The 18,716-nt window shown below is 37.0% G+C and overlaps 1 protein-coding gene across 2 annotated transcripts in view; it reads right to left on the bottom strand.

Annotated features, from left to right (window-relative positions):
- The window catches only part of GPC5 (glypican 5), a 789,997-nt gene that overhangs the window by 345,280 nt on the left and 426,001 nt on the right, over window positions 1-18,716 (bottom strand). For both annotated transcript variants that reach the window (XM_086482021.1, XM_086482022.1), the window contains exon 7: window positions 1,388-1,550. In XM_086482021.1, coding sequence (XP_086338147.1) covers window positions 1,388-1,550 — 163 coding nt within the window. The remainder of the gene's footprint in view (window positions 1-1,387; window positions 1,551-18,716) is intronic.

Here is an 18,716-nt window from a genome sequence, read left to right as displayed (position 1 = left end):
CATTACATTCAAACTTCAGTATGTCCAATACATAGTTTATAATTCTAGAGATTTATAATACATGTAGTATAAAAAGAATATGAAGGCTAATTATATTTTTGACATTTTGAAAAGATTACACTAAATATATCAATATGAAGAAAATTCTAATGCAGGAGAAAAGGGTGAAAGAAAATGTACTATTTTTGCAATTCTTTTGTCATTTAATACTTTCTTAATAACCCTAATCGTGTTCTAAGACTATTTTACAGTCTTTCGATACCATAGACTGTCATTATCAAATAGATATAATATATCCAGTATTCCAAAGTACATCTGTTTTTAAATATTTTATCGCTAACTTCTTTTTCCAAAGTTAAATCTTCAAAGGCACTCTGATGAAGTAAGTGTCCAAACCATTTTGCAGGTCTCTTAAGATCCCATCTAGAGAAGCTATAGCAGGACTTTAAAACGTATAGACTAGGTACAAAAGCAGCTTAGGCTGATTCCAAATTTACCTGCTAAAGCATGCTTCAGAATGCTCAGTATCATTTTTCCAGTTGTTCAAATCAGAACTGGGCAGGCATACACTACAGCTTCTCTACAGCCACGTTTCTAAATTGCCTTTTCACTGTCAAGTCAAGGAGAACCTGGGGTTCTCAGCTGAGCTTGGAAACATGGAGCACACTCAAATTCAGTAAATATAGGCAAATCCAGAGATGGACATCAACTTTGACTTCTTAGCTGTTAGTATTGAATTTTGCAAGTGCAAAATGCAGAATAATGCAAAATAATGACAAAAAAATGCAAAATGCAGGTAAAAAAATGCAGAATGAAGAAATACAATTTTGGTCATACCAGGCATCTATTCCCATTGTCTCTGCTTATATTTCTATGCTGGGAAGAGAAAGAAGAGACTCCGAATAATGTCCTGATTCAGAGAAGTAGTTAACTTACTTGTGCTTCAAGCCAATTGCTCATGCAAATGCATTTCAGAAAAGAAAATTAAAAAACCCAGAAGAACCAAAACAGTAAGAAAAGCAGAAAGACATGTAAGAAGTAATAATGGCATTGATACTGAGTGCTACAGTACATTGGTTCCAATAGTTCCCTGTGAAATTCAGCTACCACAACTAAACCTTCTATTTTGCCATAGTTCCATGAGAAATTAGAATAATTTATCTGCTTAACTGCCAGACCATTTATGTTAAAGTAGTAACTCACAGGGACATGCCATTGTTAACACCTTTTATTTGACTAAAATACTGATTTGAGGTCAGTCTGCGTTATGCCAAATATGTGTTAACATGTGTTATGATGAAACTGATACTGATATGCATACCATAATCATAGAAATCCTAAAATTACATTATTTAAATACATGAAGGAAACAGAATCATGAACTTACAGTCTGTACTTTTCAGGACTCTTTTGACTTCTCCACTTCCTGATCCTCCACAGCCATCTTCATCATCACAATCTCCACTGATTTGTTCATCTACCCCTCCACCACTGCCTGTTTGTTGGAGATCCCATTTATCATGTTTAGGAAATGATTTGCCCTGCAACAGCTGAAGACAAGATACAGTATGCAAGTTAGCAGTACAGATGGATAACTTCAGCGAGTACCCAAAATTTCATATATGTCTCTCTAGTAATCCGATTTAAAAGGAAAACTCCAGAATCACAGAATGAGAATTCTGATTTTTTTTTTTTTCCTGGCTTACAGCCAGACTTAAAAGAGTGTATAAGGAGATGTATGCTTCATTTTTGAATAAATAAAAAAAAAGCGTATATAAAATATCAGTGTCCTTATTGCTAGATAAAAAAAAAAAAAACAAAACAAAACAGGCATCAATTCCTGGCCCAGTGGCCAACGGGAAAGGATAGGCACACAGAATCATAGAATATTTTGGGTTGGAAGGGACCAACCCCCCCTGCAGTAAGCAGGGACATCTTTGGCTAGATCGGATTGCTCAGAGCCCTGTCCAACCTGACCTTGAATGTTTCCAGGGGTGGGGCTTCTAGCTCCTCTCTGGGCAGCCTGTTCTAGTGCTTCACCACCCTGATTGTAAAAAATTTCTTCCTTATATCTAGTCTAAATCTACCCTCTTTCAGTTTGCAACCATTACCCCTCATCCTATCACTGCCTGATAAAGAGTCCCTCCCCACCTTTCCTGTAGGCTCCCTTTAAATACTGGAAGACCACAATAAGGTCTCCCCAGAGCCTTCTCTTCTCCAGGCTGAACAACCCAAACTCTCTCAGCCTTTCCTTATAGAAGAGGTGCTGCATGCCTCTGATCACTTTTGCAGCCCTCTTCTGGACGCGCTCGAGCAGGTCCACATCTTTCTTATGTGGAGGAATCTAGAGCTGGACACAGCACTCCAGGTGGTGTCTCACAAAAGTGGAGTAGAGGGGGAGAATCATCTCCCTCGACCTGCTGGCCACACTTCTTTTGATGCAGCCCAGGATACAGTTGGCTTTCTGGGCTGTGAGCACACACTGCTGGCTCGCGTCCTCACTCCTTCAGGGTAATCCCCTTTAGAGCCGACAGACAGCATCCCTGCTGCATAGCAACTGCCCCTGAATCTTTTCAAGACCCATGTGATGTCTGCATGGGCTTAAGATACAATTATTATTTTGAGTGAATTTTTCAGTTTGAAATATCTAGAATAGTATGAGAGTTGTGCTGCAGCTCTGTGTTGGGGAATCCAAAACATACTTGTTCTGTGCTCTGGGTGTGTCATATGGGCACCTGGTAGAAGCTGAAAGAAAAAAAATGTGTGTGGACAATATCCAATGCCTGATCAGGGAGCAGCAGACCAAGCTAGTACAGTTAGAGCCAGCGCTGGCCTGGAGAGAACTATTTCCCAAATCATGTCCAGGCATTGTTTTAACAGAACTAATAAGAGTGACAAAGCAAAGGGTTAGCTGTTACTGGCCTAAGCAGTGTAGGTGATGTGGGTCCAGTACACAATCTTGTTCTCTGGCTTCTTTTTATTTATCACTATAGACATGGCCAATGATGCCAGCATGGTTTACAAGGCAAGGGAGACATGTCAATGCTTAGCTCACTTCTCCATTCTGTTGAGAAGAGCTAAGCAGTCACCTGAATAGTGTTCATCTCTCTCATTTATCAAATGTACAAATGCTATCATCCAGCTTTTTAAATACTAAGTGGTAGGACCCTCAAATATATGATTGCCCTCTGCCATACCCAGATTCAGTTTGGTTTACATGTCAGATACATATAAACTTCATAATCTCTAAAGAAACAGGTTCTTACAAATGTTAAGAATTCTTATAAATAAATCTAGCCCAAAATATCAGCTGGTGCAGGCTCATGCATTACACATCATAGAATTGTAGAATTGTAGAATCATAGAATGATTTGGGTTGGAAGGGACATCAAAGATCATCTAATTCCAGCCCCTCTGCCATGGCAGGGGCACCTCCCACTAGATCAGGTTGCTCAAAGCTCTATCCAACCTGGTCTTGAACACTTCCAGGGATGGAGCACTTGCGCCATGGGGTACAGGGACTGAACACTTGCTTCAATCTAGCCAGACTTCTTTACACTGGCCAAAACTTCGCTGGCTCAGACTCTTTAATTTAATAATCAGATTTTTTTTCTCCTGGCAGTACCTAGTAACCAGTCTGAAACAGATTCAATTGTTTTATACCTTCAAAAATGTGGTTACTTTGTTGTGCAAACAATATATTGGGTTTGTATTTTTGGACAATATAGTCAGTTTATTTATGGAGTATCGAGTCATTTCCCAGACTAATTGATCTGTTAAGTGCTGTACAGTGCCCAGCAAAAATATTTTAATCACTACTACAAAGACATCACTCAGATAAATCTCAGTAGTTTTTTAAAAGTCACTTGCAACATTGTGTAACAGCAGAATACCATTCACCACTGAATCAGCAGAACCAATTTATGCAGCACTTTTGATGCAAAAGTTTTATTAGACAGTTATAGGCTACCTGAAAGACAAACTACCTAGATAAGACAAAAAAAAAGTTCCTTTGTATAGCTGCCCTGCTCCCTGCTCATTGTGCAATCCATGCCATACTTCTGCCAACATTTATGGAAACAAAACACAGCCAGTTTAATGAACTACAGTCAGTTAAACAAGACACTTTTCCTATTTTTTTGGCTCTGTTCAAATCATGAGACAGCTCCAAATCCAGCTGTATTATAGGGTACTCTCTATCCCTGAGCTTTATGGCATAAATGTGGGAATGAACCTCCAGCAAGACAGTTTTTCAAACAACAGTTTCTGCCAAAGTTTCCATAGTATAGTGTGTGTGTATATATCTCTCTCTATATATACACATATAAGTTTTTTCAGCTTGAGAACATGCATTCCCCCCTACATTCTGTATCTCTGTCCCAGTCTTAAAAATATATTGGCTTAATAAGGTCTTTATATTTTGCTGCTTCTCTAAATTTCAGCCCAAAGTAGTTATGTTCTCTTCCTTTTTTTTTCCCCTTTCTACTTATTGTGCATTATTGGCTTATGACTGAAATCTGAAAACCCAGAAAATACCACTAAATTGCTTTAAACATAGGTTCAATATTGAAAATTTTTTCTTCATTTTTTTCCCAAACTTTTCATTGTACTTGAAAGAGCAGAGATTAAGGAATGAACAAGCTCATTTGTAATTTGGGTTTTGTTATTCTCTTCAATATCCTTAATCGTACAAGAAGAAATATGGTCTCCATGTAAGTTCACAAACCTCAGTACTGGTTCTCTAATAAGCATGGCTTGGATCTAATATAAATTCTTTATTAAATTTATACAATCCATGTACTTTTTCAAAGCTAGCTTGATTTACATTAGAAATAGAGACAAAAGGCAAATATTATTCTGTTGTGCTGTAATTTTTACAAAGCTATATTTAAGAGGAAAAGAAACACATGTTATAACTGGAGAATTTTGTTGTATACACTTACTAGGTCTTTTAGCTGAATAAGGAGGATTTCTAGCTGTATACTGTGTGCCCAAAATACCTAGTACAATAAATGTTCTTCCCTTTGTATCACAGGCTAAAATAATCTCTTCTTCTTTTAGGTGTTCAGAAAGGTTTTCCATTCTATCAAATTTCTGTCTTTAAAAAAAAAAGTACTGTGAGTTTAATCATGCATCATGGTCTTCCAATTTCAACGAAAGTAGCAGCAATATTATTGGCAACCAATTTAGTTTGAGTTATGGCAAAGTTTATGTCACCAGTGTTGTGAAATTGCAGTAGGCACGCCAATATTCCAAGCTAGATTTGCTGGATCTTTCTCTTAATTTTGGTAAAAGTTTATTGAACTAAGATTTTGATATCAAAAACATGTCCTCTGCTGGTGGCATTTTATTTTCACAGAAAATTTGTATTTTCTTACCACTACTGTGGTATATGTGCACAGGTGAATGTTTCGGGCGTAAGTCAGCTGAAAGATCCTTGGGAGTCTCCACCTTGCCTATGGAGCTTTGGGAAGCTGGGCCTCCAGCTTAGATCTTTCACTGCCCAATTGCCTAAAAGCCCCTTGGGATTTTCACTGATGGCTTAGTGGAATGCTCTCTTTGACACAAATAGCAGTTCTGGAAAAGGTTATAATACCAAAAAGCACTATTAATAAATTTTGTGAAATTTCGTCTTTTATAATGAAAATGCAGGTTTGCGTGACAGAATTTACACTGTTGTAATAAAGTATTTACAGGGTTCTGTAAATATATTACTTGGTACTATATAATATTTCATTATGAAAATAAACTGCTTACAGCAGCTACAGAGGCATGTATAAGGGTATTCGAAGATTCCTGACAAATCTCAGAGTGTAAGCATAATTAGGAAAATTATCACTGAGAATGTATGGTTTCTGCACAGTTCTATAGGGTCTGGTAATTTTTTTGAGATTATTTAAGATTTTTTTGAATGACCTGGAAAGCAGTATAAAACACAAACTGGTAATGATAAACTTTTCACTGCTACAAGAACTGGAGAACTACTAAATAACAAAGAGAAGTGACAAACTGTTTAAGAAAATACCTCATCTGGTAAGCCAGGCAATAGAATGAATTTTTAAACACATACTATAATAAAATACAGATAAATGTAAATTTGAAAGTCTAAATATTATATTACATGCATATTAGAAGACAAAATATTCTGTTCTGTAAAATAATTGTGGGTGTCCTGGATAGCCAGCAGACTATGAATTATCAAGAGTAGTGTTCTAGCCAAAGATTTTAATGGGTTATCTTTGGGGACAGAAATAGGAATACTAAGTCATATTAGGGATGTTATATTACTCCTAAATCTAGTTCTTGTTTCCTCTATTCAGTAAGGATGGCACAGAAATTAGTTCTATTACGGTGGTTAAAATGGAACAAAAAAATACTTTTGTTTTTAACCAAGGAGCTCATCTTTTAGTGCACACAAAAAACCAAGCCCCACCTCAAGAATTTATTTAATTAGCCTTGTAAGCGCCTACATGGAAAACACAGATTTGACGGATTTGTGTAGCTAGCCAAAGCAAATGAATCAAAAATTTTTGTTTACACATTCAAAGTGAATCAAACAAATTTATATTATCAATACCATACATAAAAAAAAAAAAAAAACAGGGTTGTTTTATATCAAAATAATTTATTAACAGTTCTGGTCATATTCTTAATAAATAAAATAAATATATCTGTTCTAGATCAAACAGTTTTTGGTCTTAAAGAATGAATTAATTCAGAGGTTCAAGGACAGGGAATGCAGGAGTTTAGACTAAATAACCAAAATGGTCCCTTCTGGCTCTCCAAAATCTATGGATTCATGTAAGTAAATGTGGTTTAAATAAGAAGACTGGATTCTTTTTTACTTTCCTGTGCTTGCAGGAAGTTACAAGTAATTTCATCTCTCATGAGAGATGAACACTGGAAGGCAAGGGAACTTATGTTTACACTATCAAAACTGATGTGATATTGGTTCTCTTTCAACAAAAATCTAGTATCCTATTTACTTATCTTACACATCATATACCTTCAGGGGAAACATTGATTTTCTATGAATTTTATTTTATTCTTTTTCAATAAAAATATCTTGATGATACCCTGTTGCAGTCGATGTGAACTAAGCTCAGTCATAATATTTCCTGTCTTTCATTTATGTGCGTATCATAACTACTTGTGGAGGGAATCCCAAAGGAGCCCAGCAGTGAATCCAATTTACCCAATAAAATCAAACCTAGAAGAATTATTTCTAGAAGTGTGACTATTTTGAACTCTTTCAAAAGACAGCTATAAAGTATGCTAATGTTTATTCCTCTGCTTAGCATTAATGCCGAAATACTTTAAAAAAAGCATCTCTTTTCAGTGATCTCATTAAGTAACTACTCATACCTCTGTAGGCCAGAATCTCCTGCAGGATTTCATTTCCAATAATGCAGAAGATCCTTAATAAAAATGTGTATTCTAAATTAGAAGTCCAGCTTATATTGGAGACTAGCATTTAGATAACAAGTATTAGAACTCTTATAGTCCCTCATGATAGTGACGTGTGGGATTTTTTTAATAAAAAGCTGTAGCTTTGTATAGAGTACATCAGTTCCTTTCTTGTTTCCTTTCTCGTTTCCTTTCTCAAAGAAATTTTCAAAAAGAGAATGAGATTTCTAATCAGCTATAGCCTTTACATTCTTGAGATGATGCAGAAAGTACAAGTAATGCATACATTGCTATGTCAAACCCGCTGTTTTCTGACAAAGATCCGGGGCTAAAACTCTGCATTTCAAGCCTGCAGACTCATTCCACTGCATAAAGTCACCAGCCAAACAGAAGCCTGAATTTCTGATGGCAGTAACACAACTTTTCTCTCCAGTCTAAGACAACTCATCTGAACACAAGAAAAATAAACATTCATTCAATGAATGCTTAGGCAACTCAGGAGGACTACAAGGATGTCATGAGGTTATGCAGGAAGAAAATAAGAAGGACCAAAACCCAACTAGAACTTAATCTGGCTTCTACCATAAAAGGTAATAAAAAAATGGTTCTATAAATACATTAGCAACAAAAGGAGGGCTAAGGAGAATCTCCATCCTCTATTAGATGCCAGGGGAAACATAGTGACAAAGGCTGAGGAAAAGGCTGAGGTACTTAATGTCTTCTTTGTCTCAAGTCTTTAATAGTAAGACCAGTTGTTCTACAGGTACCCAGTTCCCTGAGCCAGAAGATGGGAACAAGGATCAGTTCAAAGCCCCCATAATCCAAGGGGAAACGGTTAGTGATGTGCTGTGCCACTTAGACACACATAAGCCTACGAGGCTGGGTGGGATCCACCCAAGGGTACTGAGGGAGCTGATGGAAGTGCTCCCCAAGCCACTTCCAATCATTTACCAGCAGTCCTGGCTAACCAGGGAGGTCCCAGTTGACTGGATGTAGTAAATGTGATGCCCATCTCCAAGAAGGGCTGGAAGGAGGATCCGGAAAGTACAGGCTTGTCAGTCTGACCTCGGTGCGGGAGAAGATTATGGAGCAGAACACCTTGAGTGCCATCACACGCAGCACATACAGGACAACCAGGTGATCAGACCCAGTCAGCATAGGTTTATGAAAGGCAGGTCCTTCTTGACTCACCTGATCCCCTTTGATGACAAGGTGACCTGTTTAGTGGATGAAGGAAAACCTATGGATGTTGTCTACCTAGACTGTAGTAAAGTCTTTGACATTGTTTCCAACAGCATTCTCCTGGAGAAACTGGCTGTGCATGGCTTGGATGGATGTACTCTTCCTTGAGTAAAAAACTGTCTGGATGGCCAAACCCAAAGAGTGGTGATGAATGGAGTTCAATCCAGTTGGCAGCTGGTCACAAGGCTCAGTATTGGGGTCAATTCTGTTTAGTATCTTTATCAATGTTCTGGATGAGGGGATTGAGTGATCTCTCAGTAAGTTTGCAGATGATACTAAATTGGGTGGGACTGTTGATCTGGTCGAGGGTAGGAAGGCTCTGCAGAGGGATCTGGACAGGCTGAATTGATGAGACAAGGCCAATCATATGAGGTTTAAGAAGGCCAAGTGCCAGGTCCTGCACTTGGGTTGCAACAACCCCATGCAGCACTACAGGCTTGGGATGAGTGGCTGGAAAGCTGCCTGGTGGAAAAGGACCTTGGGGTGCTGGTTGACAGCCGGCTGAACATGAGCCAGCAGTGTGCCCAGGTGGCCAAGAAGGCCAACAGCATCCTGGTCTGTATCAGAAATCGTGCAGTCAGCAGGAACAGGGAAGTGATTGTGCCCCTGTATTTGCACTGGTGAGGCCGCACCTTGAATACTGTGTGCAGTTTTGGGCCCCTCACTACAAGACACACACTGAGGTGCTGGAGCGTGTCCAAAGGACAATGAAGTTCCTGAAGGGTCTAGAGCACAGGTCCTATGAGAAGCAGCTGAGGGAACTGGGGTTGTTTAATGCAGAGAAGAGCAGACTGAGGGGAGACCTTATTACTCTCTACAACTACCAGAAGGGAGGTTGTAGTGAGGTTGGTGTTGGTCTCTTCTCCCAAGTAACAAGTGATAGGACGAGAGGAGATGGCCTCAAGTTGTGCCGGGGAACGTTTAGATTGGCTATTAGGAAAAATTTCTTCACCAAAAGGGTTGTCAAGCACTGGAACAGGCTGCCCAGGGAAGTGGTTGGGTCACCATCCCTGGTGGTATTTAAAGGATGTATAGATGTGGTGCTTAGCAGTGGACTTGACAGTGTTAGGTTAACAGTTGGGCTCAATAATCTTAAAGGTCTCTTCCACCCTAGATGATTATTTGGTTCTGCTTACTGAACACAGGCAAGAATCAGTAAGGTGGCTGTGAGCCAGCACTGCACCACACAGCTCTAACCTATGCTCTGTGCTTTCTTGATATACCATTACTACCTCAGGATCAAAACAGTTCCTACTTGAATAATAGAAATAGAAATCAGCCCAGCTTATTATTATACAACTACTTAAAAATCTAGACATTTCGTCTCAGCAGTTATTTATCTAGCATTCAAAACCACTTATTAAGCAAAAAAGATTTTCACAGAGAGCTAACTACTGAATTAGGTAGAAATGACTAATAATTTTCACTGAAGGTACAGTTTAACAAAGCCAGGTTGTGGGCCCATGCATGACCCTGCACTGCTTATCTTGTTCCAGCATTATCATGTTTCCCAGCCATCAGAGATTTAAACTGACCCAACTAGCACTCTCCACAAAAATGCTTAACCCCAATTTGAGCCTTAGCATAGTCTAGGGACTGTTCCCAAAAGGCAGCCTAGATATGTCTGTTCTGCTGTGGGAAGTAGGACACATGCAGTCCTTGACCAATTTTATTTAATACAACAGATACAACTTTTTGGAATGTCTACAGTGCTGAATAAAAGAGAACCAGGGAATGAGCTAGAGCAATAGATACTGAATGTCAACATTTCTCGATCTTAGTAATTTACTTCTGTTTTGGATTATTCTAACCACTTCTCCCTAAGGTAAATCTCTTATTAAAGAGGCTAATTGTAAACACTGGGGACATGAAGCACTGTGTGCTCTCATCCTTGATTCTCTTCTTATTTAGTAATATAGATACAGCTCCTAAATGTAACTGTCCCTCAACAAATATCTTTTTCCTATTTTGTTACATTATTAAAGACAAAATCTTCTCTGCTCTAAATATCTTGCTTTATATCTGGGAGTGAATTTTACAGCTAAAACACCTCAACTCCAATTCTCACATGAGTTCTGTCATGAGTGATTGCTTTTCTTTCTAGTTATTACTGGTTCCAAGAGAATACAAATGCAAAAGCTTGTCTCTTGCCCCTTGGTGCAATCCCTGCTAGCACAGTTATGCACACTATCAACTTGATTTGTTTAAAAAATACTTAGGTATTTTTGGCCTTAAAAAAAAGCATGTCTTGCTAACGTCTCACTGTAGATTTTTTTATCCTCAGAAAATTAAGTAAACAAGTAAGGCATTTCTAAGATAACAAATGATAGCAAAATTAAATCCTAGGATCATAGCTTGTACTCTTTCTGTCTAGGTAGTTGAAATAACAGAACAAATTCACATTATATATGATTAATATTTAGAGTTCTTTGCCCATTTCACCCATACATGAAGACAGCATAGCTGAAGCAAGCATAGCAAGCAGAAATAGATTATAATAATAATAATGAAAGAGAAACATATAAATTTCAGAAAAAAATAGCACCAGCAAAATTTCATTTAAAATATTTCTAAAGCTATAGTATGAGCATCTTCAATGTCTGTTTTTTAGAACCATAGATCTGCTTGGATTTTTTATTTCACTGTTCTGTTCTGTTCATCTGTTTCACTGTATTTCTTTGAAAGTTATTGGTATAACCTACTCCACTAGACATTAGAAATAATTTTTCAGATAATTGGCAAATAATTTTATCCTTTATCTTATCCTCATGTGCATTTTTAGATCTTTTTCCCTTGGCAAAGGTGGATACTAATAGATATGGCATATCATTTTCTTCTGTCATAATAGTAGTCTGAAATAACATTCTTCAGAAGCTGAAATCCTGTCTTTCTGGAACAGAATATGTGAAACACTAGATAGGCTAATATCGGGTTGTATAATGAACAACTGAGGTCTAATAAGAATAAATAAAAAGTCTGATTTAAATAACGTGGCATACTGTGATCAGATAAAGCTCATTCAAACAAGCTTATCCAGGATTTTGGATGGCTTTTGGCTCCAGGTTCATGCACCTCAGTATAGATGTCAAAAAGTTCAGGTGTTTTTTCTGTAAGTAAGTAAGGTGTCGAAGGTCCTCACTAGTAATTTGCATGTTAGAGGTTTATTCAGTTTTCTGAACATGGTTGTCTGGTGCCATTTGAGATGGCCTAGAGTTTCTGGGGTGCTACATAGGCAGAGATGTGTGATAGAGAATTTGCAGAAGACCTTCTGGAGCAGCAGCTGGAACCAAGGGATACTGAGCAGCTGGAATGGCTCCAGGTATCTGTGTACATCCAATTGAACCAGAATCCTAGTCAACAGAGCCAACAGAAAGCAAGAAGCTATACAAATGAGCAAAGCCAGGTGTCTAAGTTGAGATTTATAGAAAAGAAATGATTACACAAAAAGTTTTCCAGGTGAATTCTTTATTCTTTTAGCCAGATATTATATTTTTTTGTTTGTCTCTTTGGTAACAATACAACTCCTAGCACAACTCAGCCAAAAGGGCAAAAGCACAACAGGATCCCAACCATTAAGTAGATGTTATAGCTATAAAGTAGAAAATTTAAGTATTTCTTTATATGTTCTCTCTTAATATAAATGTATTACTAGCAGGAATAAAGATCAGCTGAAGAATTAAGTCTTCCGAAAAAAACGTTTCAAACCAAACATTTTCAGTATAACAACTAGAACTTATAAAATACATGGAGAATTAATCACAATTACATATATTGAACTCAGCCCATTTCAATTAATCTGATGACTATCATTACACAGGGCAATTTTTCAAATAAGAGAAGAAACTGAAGCATACCAAGGAAGCTGTGGAATGGAAGAGAATTCACCAACCTGCAAGAATTCCTGTATATGGCCATGAGCAGATGAACTTTAGCTCATTATCATGCACTGGTTTGTACTGATAGCAGTACCAATCAGTTATTAGTCTAGCTGTTTCTTAGTAATAAAAATCATGACATCAGCAAAATAGTAAATGTTTATTTTATTCTTTTAAAAGTAAAATATGTATTTAATGCATCAACAAGCATGTTTATGTAAGATTGCTACTGAAAAATAAGCTAGGATTGGGTTCTACAGCAAATTACTACATCACTTGTCCATCTCTGTATTTCCAGTCTGTGGCAATCCTGAGTGTAATATCTAGAAAAGTAGAAGTTCCCTCACTTTTATGACATGGATTGTTACTTAAGAAGAGTTAATGATCTGTAAACCCTAGTTTCCTCTCAGTACCAGTGCAAACATAAGACTAAAGTTACAGTTGAAGTGAATTAAACATCATGACAGATAATTAAAATTGCAGTCACATTATTTCTGTGTGTGATTTCTCCTTATACTTTACAGATCTGCAAGTGAAAGGGCATGATATTAAGCCAGTTAACGGAAGAATTTTAAAAATATCAACACCTTCTGGAATGCTTTTCACTTTATAAGGATAAAATGAGAGTCATAGAATCATAGCATGTTACATGATGTTTCATCTGCAGGGCCGTTCAGAAGACAGCCATTACAGAAAAAGTTGCATTACAATAATCAGTGATGCCACCATGAGCAAAATTATTACCAGACTGTTAGAGGTACATTACATCTCCTATTGCTACCCTATACTGAGTGGATACTGAGTATCCAGAGAACTGATTTCAGTGAATGGAGTTCAGCGGATGGTCACTGGAGGTGACTCATCAGCAGTGCTGACTCACACACTGCTTTCTCTTATCCACCAGCAGCATGTTAAAGCTACTTTCTTCTTTCGCTTAATAACGTTTCCAGCCTTCATGTGAGAGTGCTCTGGAGTAAGTGAGGAAAAGCAATAGCTGGTGTGTAAAGCCCATGGAAACTAAGTTGACAGCAGGGCTAATATTGCATTCAAGGAGGTGTTTGAATGTTAATAACCGTGCCTCTAACTTCTTCTGCTATATCATTCAAACAGAAATTCAGAAACAAAATGGAAGAGCTTTCTGATAGTTGGATAGGATTCATGTCAATGAATTATAGGTATTTGTATCTGAGCTGCTCATCCTGATATCTTCTGTTCATCAGAAACAGGAATCTTGAAGGCTGCTCCTCTGACTTGCTTCAGACTCATCTATAGACAAAGTGTATTGCATCCTAGAACCACCTATTTGTGTCTGTTGGTAAGAAAGACCAGTTCAGATATGAGTAGATATATGACTACATGCATCCTAAAATATAACACTGTTGAGAAGGGGTACACAGCAATTAAGGCATTTCATAAGGAAAGCAGTTTTGCTGTACCATTATGCTGAAAGATAGCCACAGCTGATTCAGCTGGAAGTCAGTTCCGGTCGTTTGACCTGGGGAGTCAAAGAAATCCAAACCTACTGCTAAGATGTAATTATTTTGCTCCTGGCTTTAAAAACTCCATGAAAGCCCTGTGAGGTGACTAGGCTTTCAATAAGACTTTCCTCATTGTAGCACAGAGCATAGAATGTTGCCTTAAAGAAAAAGCCCTCAGGTTTCTGTTTTATCTGTACAGTTATTTAGTTGTGTGAAAAATTAACAAATAAATTCAGGACAATAGAATTATTCAGTTCCCCTTAGATAAAAACCTTATTGAATTTTGGTCAGCTTGAAGTCTTTGCACCTTAATTTAGATTATCTATTAGCTTTTAAATATCTTTTTTAATTATTGTATACAGATTGAGAAAGAAATTATTTTCTATCTATTTTGACATGGTAATTGAGCCTCACATACACCATTTTGTAAGTTGAATAAGCTTCTGTGACAGATCAAAAGTATGTTCCATTCAGTTGAGGCATCATGTGTAACACACAGTAGTCATGAAGGTGCTTAGAGCCTGGAAAATAAAAATACAGCCTGGAAGAAAGTAGAGATGTATTAAGGAAGCAGTTACAGAATTGATTTTTGCCACTTTCTGAAGTAGAAGTTCTCTCTACACTATTATGACAGTTTCAGAGATACCACTTACTCAGATTTTTGTGAAGAAATCAAGAAGTAAGGGAAACAATGTATTTGTTAAAATGAAAAGGAAGCTGATTGTTGAATAACAAAAAAAAAATATCACTCATCTGAAAGTTTGATGTTAGAATTTGGACAAACTCATTGGGACCATGACTGTTAACAAAACATAATATGAAGGATGCAGATATGAGGAGTGCTAGCTCTTCCTAAGACACAGTATAGGGAAGGACTCTGTAGTCCTGTCTCAGACACAAGAGGATCTTACAAGGCAGTCATATTCACTTTGTATCTCTCCAATTATTTTTTAAAAAAAATAAAAAGGACTAAAATAATATTGCAGCAGGAAATAAGAGAGTCAGAAAAAAGTAAGTAAGTCTGTTTCTGTTCACATATCATGCCAATCTAACATTATGCTAATTTGCAGGCTCTATGCATCTGAGTTATTCTGACAGGTATTCTGCCTGACGTAGTTCAGTTATGAAGTTAATGAATAGGTATAAAGCCTCTGAGAACTGATGATGCCATTGTGAAATAATTCAATCATGGTTTATCAGTAGAATCAGTAAGACATGGTAGGAACCATTATCGTTGGTGCCTAGCTCATAACAGGGAATAATCAGCAAATTATTGACAAACAGGACATAGTAAATCTTTTCATTCCTCAAGGAGGCAAAAACATCTTGCTTTTAGCCTCAGGTAATGCATACTGGAAATATGTTACAACAGCAAGTGGTATATGAAAAGTAGACTTGATACGCATACACACCACTGACCTCCACAGCAGAAGAGTGGAAGTGAGCAGCTCAGACCAACAGTCAGATGGACCAGGAGCCATGTTTGTGGGGTTCTCAGCATTTTAGAAATCTTGCATAAATGACAGCGTATGCCTCCAAGACACTTATATCTTCCAATTAATAATTGCTATAGAATGGTAAGTCCACAAAGACTTGTGGCCTGCACCTAATCGGGAATAATTGGTTGGGTTTTTTTTTCTAATCTATCTGCATGTAAATCATTGATCCCTATAGTCTCTAGGACTAGGACAGAGATTACAGAAAAATACTTCATGTAGACTTCAGCTATCTGCAATAAAACTAAGGCATATACAGATAACAAAAGGTGCTGCCACAAGTGATTTATGCACTCAGAGAACCGAGACTCTTACGTACAATTATCACTAACTTATTAAGAAGTTATGATATTGCATTCCATTATGACAAATTTTTGTAGACTTCTAAACAAAAGGTAAGTCTTTCAGCGAGAAAAAAAATAAATTCAAAGATAGTATATCTTTATAAAACTAGTACACACCCAGAAACTTTTGAAACCAAGTTAAATTAAAGAAGACATTAGAAAGAAGCCTGTACTTTTGCATTAGCCATTGTTCCGTAGGTAACACAACTCATTGTGAGATAAATGAATACTGAAGGGTTTTGTTTCATAGTAATTGAGTTCTGTATTAAATTTTATAGACGTCTACTCCCACATCATCATCTAGATCAATTTAAAATGCTCTGACTTAAGGAAAAAGTACATATGCAGCTGCTGAAGAGGGAAATGTATTTTTAATGTTTACTTTTTGTTAAGTATGAGGGACCATTTTTAACTTGAATTACCTACAGAACAATGGCTAATGCAAAAGGAAGGCTTCCTTTTACTTTCTTCTTGTATTTATCTTGGTTTCAGATGTTTCTAGGAGTGTACTAGTTTTATAACAATGTTGTCTATAGCACAGTTTGGTGGGGAGGGATTCTCTGTGCAAAAATAGTTTCCCCCCATAATACAAAGAAATGAGTCAGGACCTTAAAATTATTAATAAGCAGGAATCTCCTTACATCAGTTACAAAAGCATACCACCAGTCCCTATCTGTGACTTTGTCTGGCCCAATCTTATAATGAGTTAGCCATACAATACACCACAGCAAAAAAGACATCCAGAGTCTTCTGCATTATTTACCGAGTTTTTCTTAAGGTCCAGTATATCTTCTTTTAATTTCCAGCATATATCCTTCAGAAAGCTAGTACAAACTCTATTACATCATTTATGCCACACTTAAGCCTTACACTGAATGTTTTCTGTTCACTGAGATTGTGTGCTGGCAATCTTCAGAAGGCAAGGCAATTCTCAATGTGGTTAAAACAAGGTCTTCCTTCCACACTATTTACTCCCTGTCCTCATTCTTGAGTTTTCATTTATTTTCATGACTTCTATGTAACTATACTCCTCTGGTTATACTTGTTGTATAGTAAGACTGCTTTGTATAAATTGAGACTTATCATATATGAAGGGCTGTATTTTTAAATCCTCTTTTCCTTCAAACTACTCTTAAAATAGTTGCCTAGTCTTGTCAAAATGCATCCTGCCTGTTTTTCAAAATCTTCAAGAAAATTAAGGTATCCTTGAAGTATGGAAGTGGTGGAAGAGGGGGTGCTTATATTAGTTGAGAACAGCTTTCTTGGTGCATAAAGAAGTGGACCATTTACAATCAGAGCCTTCTCAGAAAGGTTTGATAGAACTATTCTTTAGATCCCATTGGGTCTTTGTATGTGTGATAAGATAACTTTTCTCAGAAAAGCTAGCTTCAAGTTCAAATAGCCGCATATGCTATTTTTCTGCAACATTAGTTATTCAGATGCAATCAAATACCATGCAGAATACTATCAAATAGAAGAAGCCTTTTTTGAAATTCTTAGAAAGCCTGGCTCATCCATTTTGCAGCTGCAATATGTGCACAATATTCTAATTATAGTAATCCTAATCTATGCAGACTATGTTATTAAACGTGACGTATACTTTAATTGTTGACAGATGGCTTTGAACCCTGCGTAAATATTTATAAGGTCACATGTACTCCCATAGATAGCACAGGCAAAAATTCCAGGTATATTAGCCTGTCTTTTCTGAATCTTTTTATATGCAAACTCAAGATTTCCATAACTATTTTATTGTTTAGGTTATCTGAAGACTTAAAAGGACCATTTTCTTTTTAAAGTGAAATGAATACTGCATAAATTACAGACAGTTTTGATTACTTTGGAAATCAGAATACTTTTTCAGCAGTACATTGTGCTGTGTTAGCCCATGTGCTCACAGTTATTAAATATTGCCATTGTCCTGTTTATTCATAATACCCTGTCTTCACTGATCACCTACATAGCAGATATCAACAGAAACTTTCAAATCTCCAAGAACAGTGAAGAGAAACAGGATCAATACAGCAACACCATCTATTGACATGTGGATCTAGTGCACATGTTCCTCTTTTTTGGAACTTAGAAATCCTTGTTTAATTCACACATAATGAAAAACTTGGTTATTAAAAAAACACTCAAAACAACTAGAAGATAGTCAACATTTATAAAAAGTACCATATAGAAATTGATTCAGTTACCTGAGCTTTTCAAGGATGTCCTAGGGTAGGATGTGAGGGGTCACACAAGTCACAAAAACTGTTTATACATCTTTTCAGCTGTTAGGGTGGGAGTCATTTCATGTAGCTTTAGCAATCTAAATTTAGACATCTGTTTCTCTGCAGAAAGACAGGCAAGTCCAGTGAGTAATTAATCTCAGCCTAAAGTTAACTGAAAGATGTTTATTTAAGTCAAAAGTCAGATTCCCTGCTCATATTCTCAGTTTTGAGAAAAACAAGAATCTGAGCATGAATGAGGTTTAATTTTCTTTCACTGTAGGATTTGACTACTCCAGACATCTGCAGGCTAGTTAGGTGATTCTAGTGATCTTTTAGAGTCACTAGACCTTTTATAGTCAATGGAAAGAAGCATCTTCGGAAGACTGACCTCATCCTAAAATTAACCATGTAAGAATGCACGGACATAAGCACTACTGATTTTGGAAGGGTATTAGTTAGCACTACATATTCCAAAGAGGGCTGATTTTTTTCCCCTGAATTCTTGCACTAAAAGCTCATTCTGGCAAAAATTACTCTCCTTCAGAAAGTGAAGGGAGGGGGTGACCATTTAAAAACCAAAGTGAAAATGAGAAACCTTAACATTTAACTAGAAAGACTGTAAATGTGAAGTGATAGAATACTAAGTCCTTTCAAGGGG

The sequence above is a fragment of the Leptosomus discolor genome, chromosome 1 (genome assembly GCF_034619465.1).
Source record: "Leptosomus discolor isolate bLepDis1 chromosome 1, bLepDis1.hap2, whole genome shotgun sequence".
NCBI lineage: Eukaryota > Metazoa > Chordata > Aves > Leptosomiformes > Leptosomidae > Leptosomus > Leptosomus discolor.
Note: the sequence above shows the minus strand (reverse complement) of the source record. Positions and strands in the feature narration are given on the sequence as shown.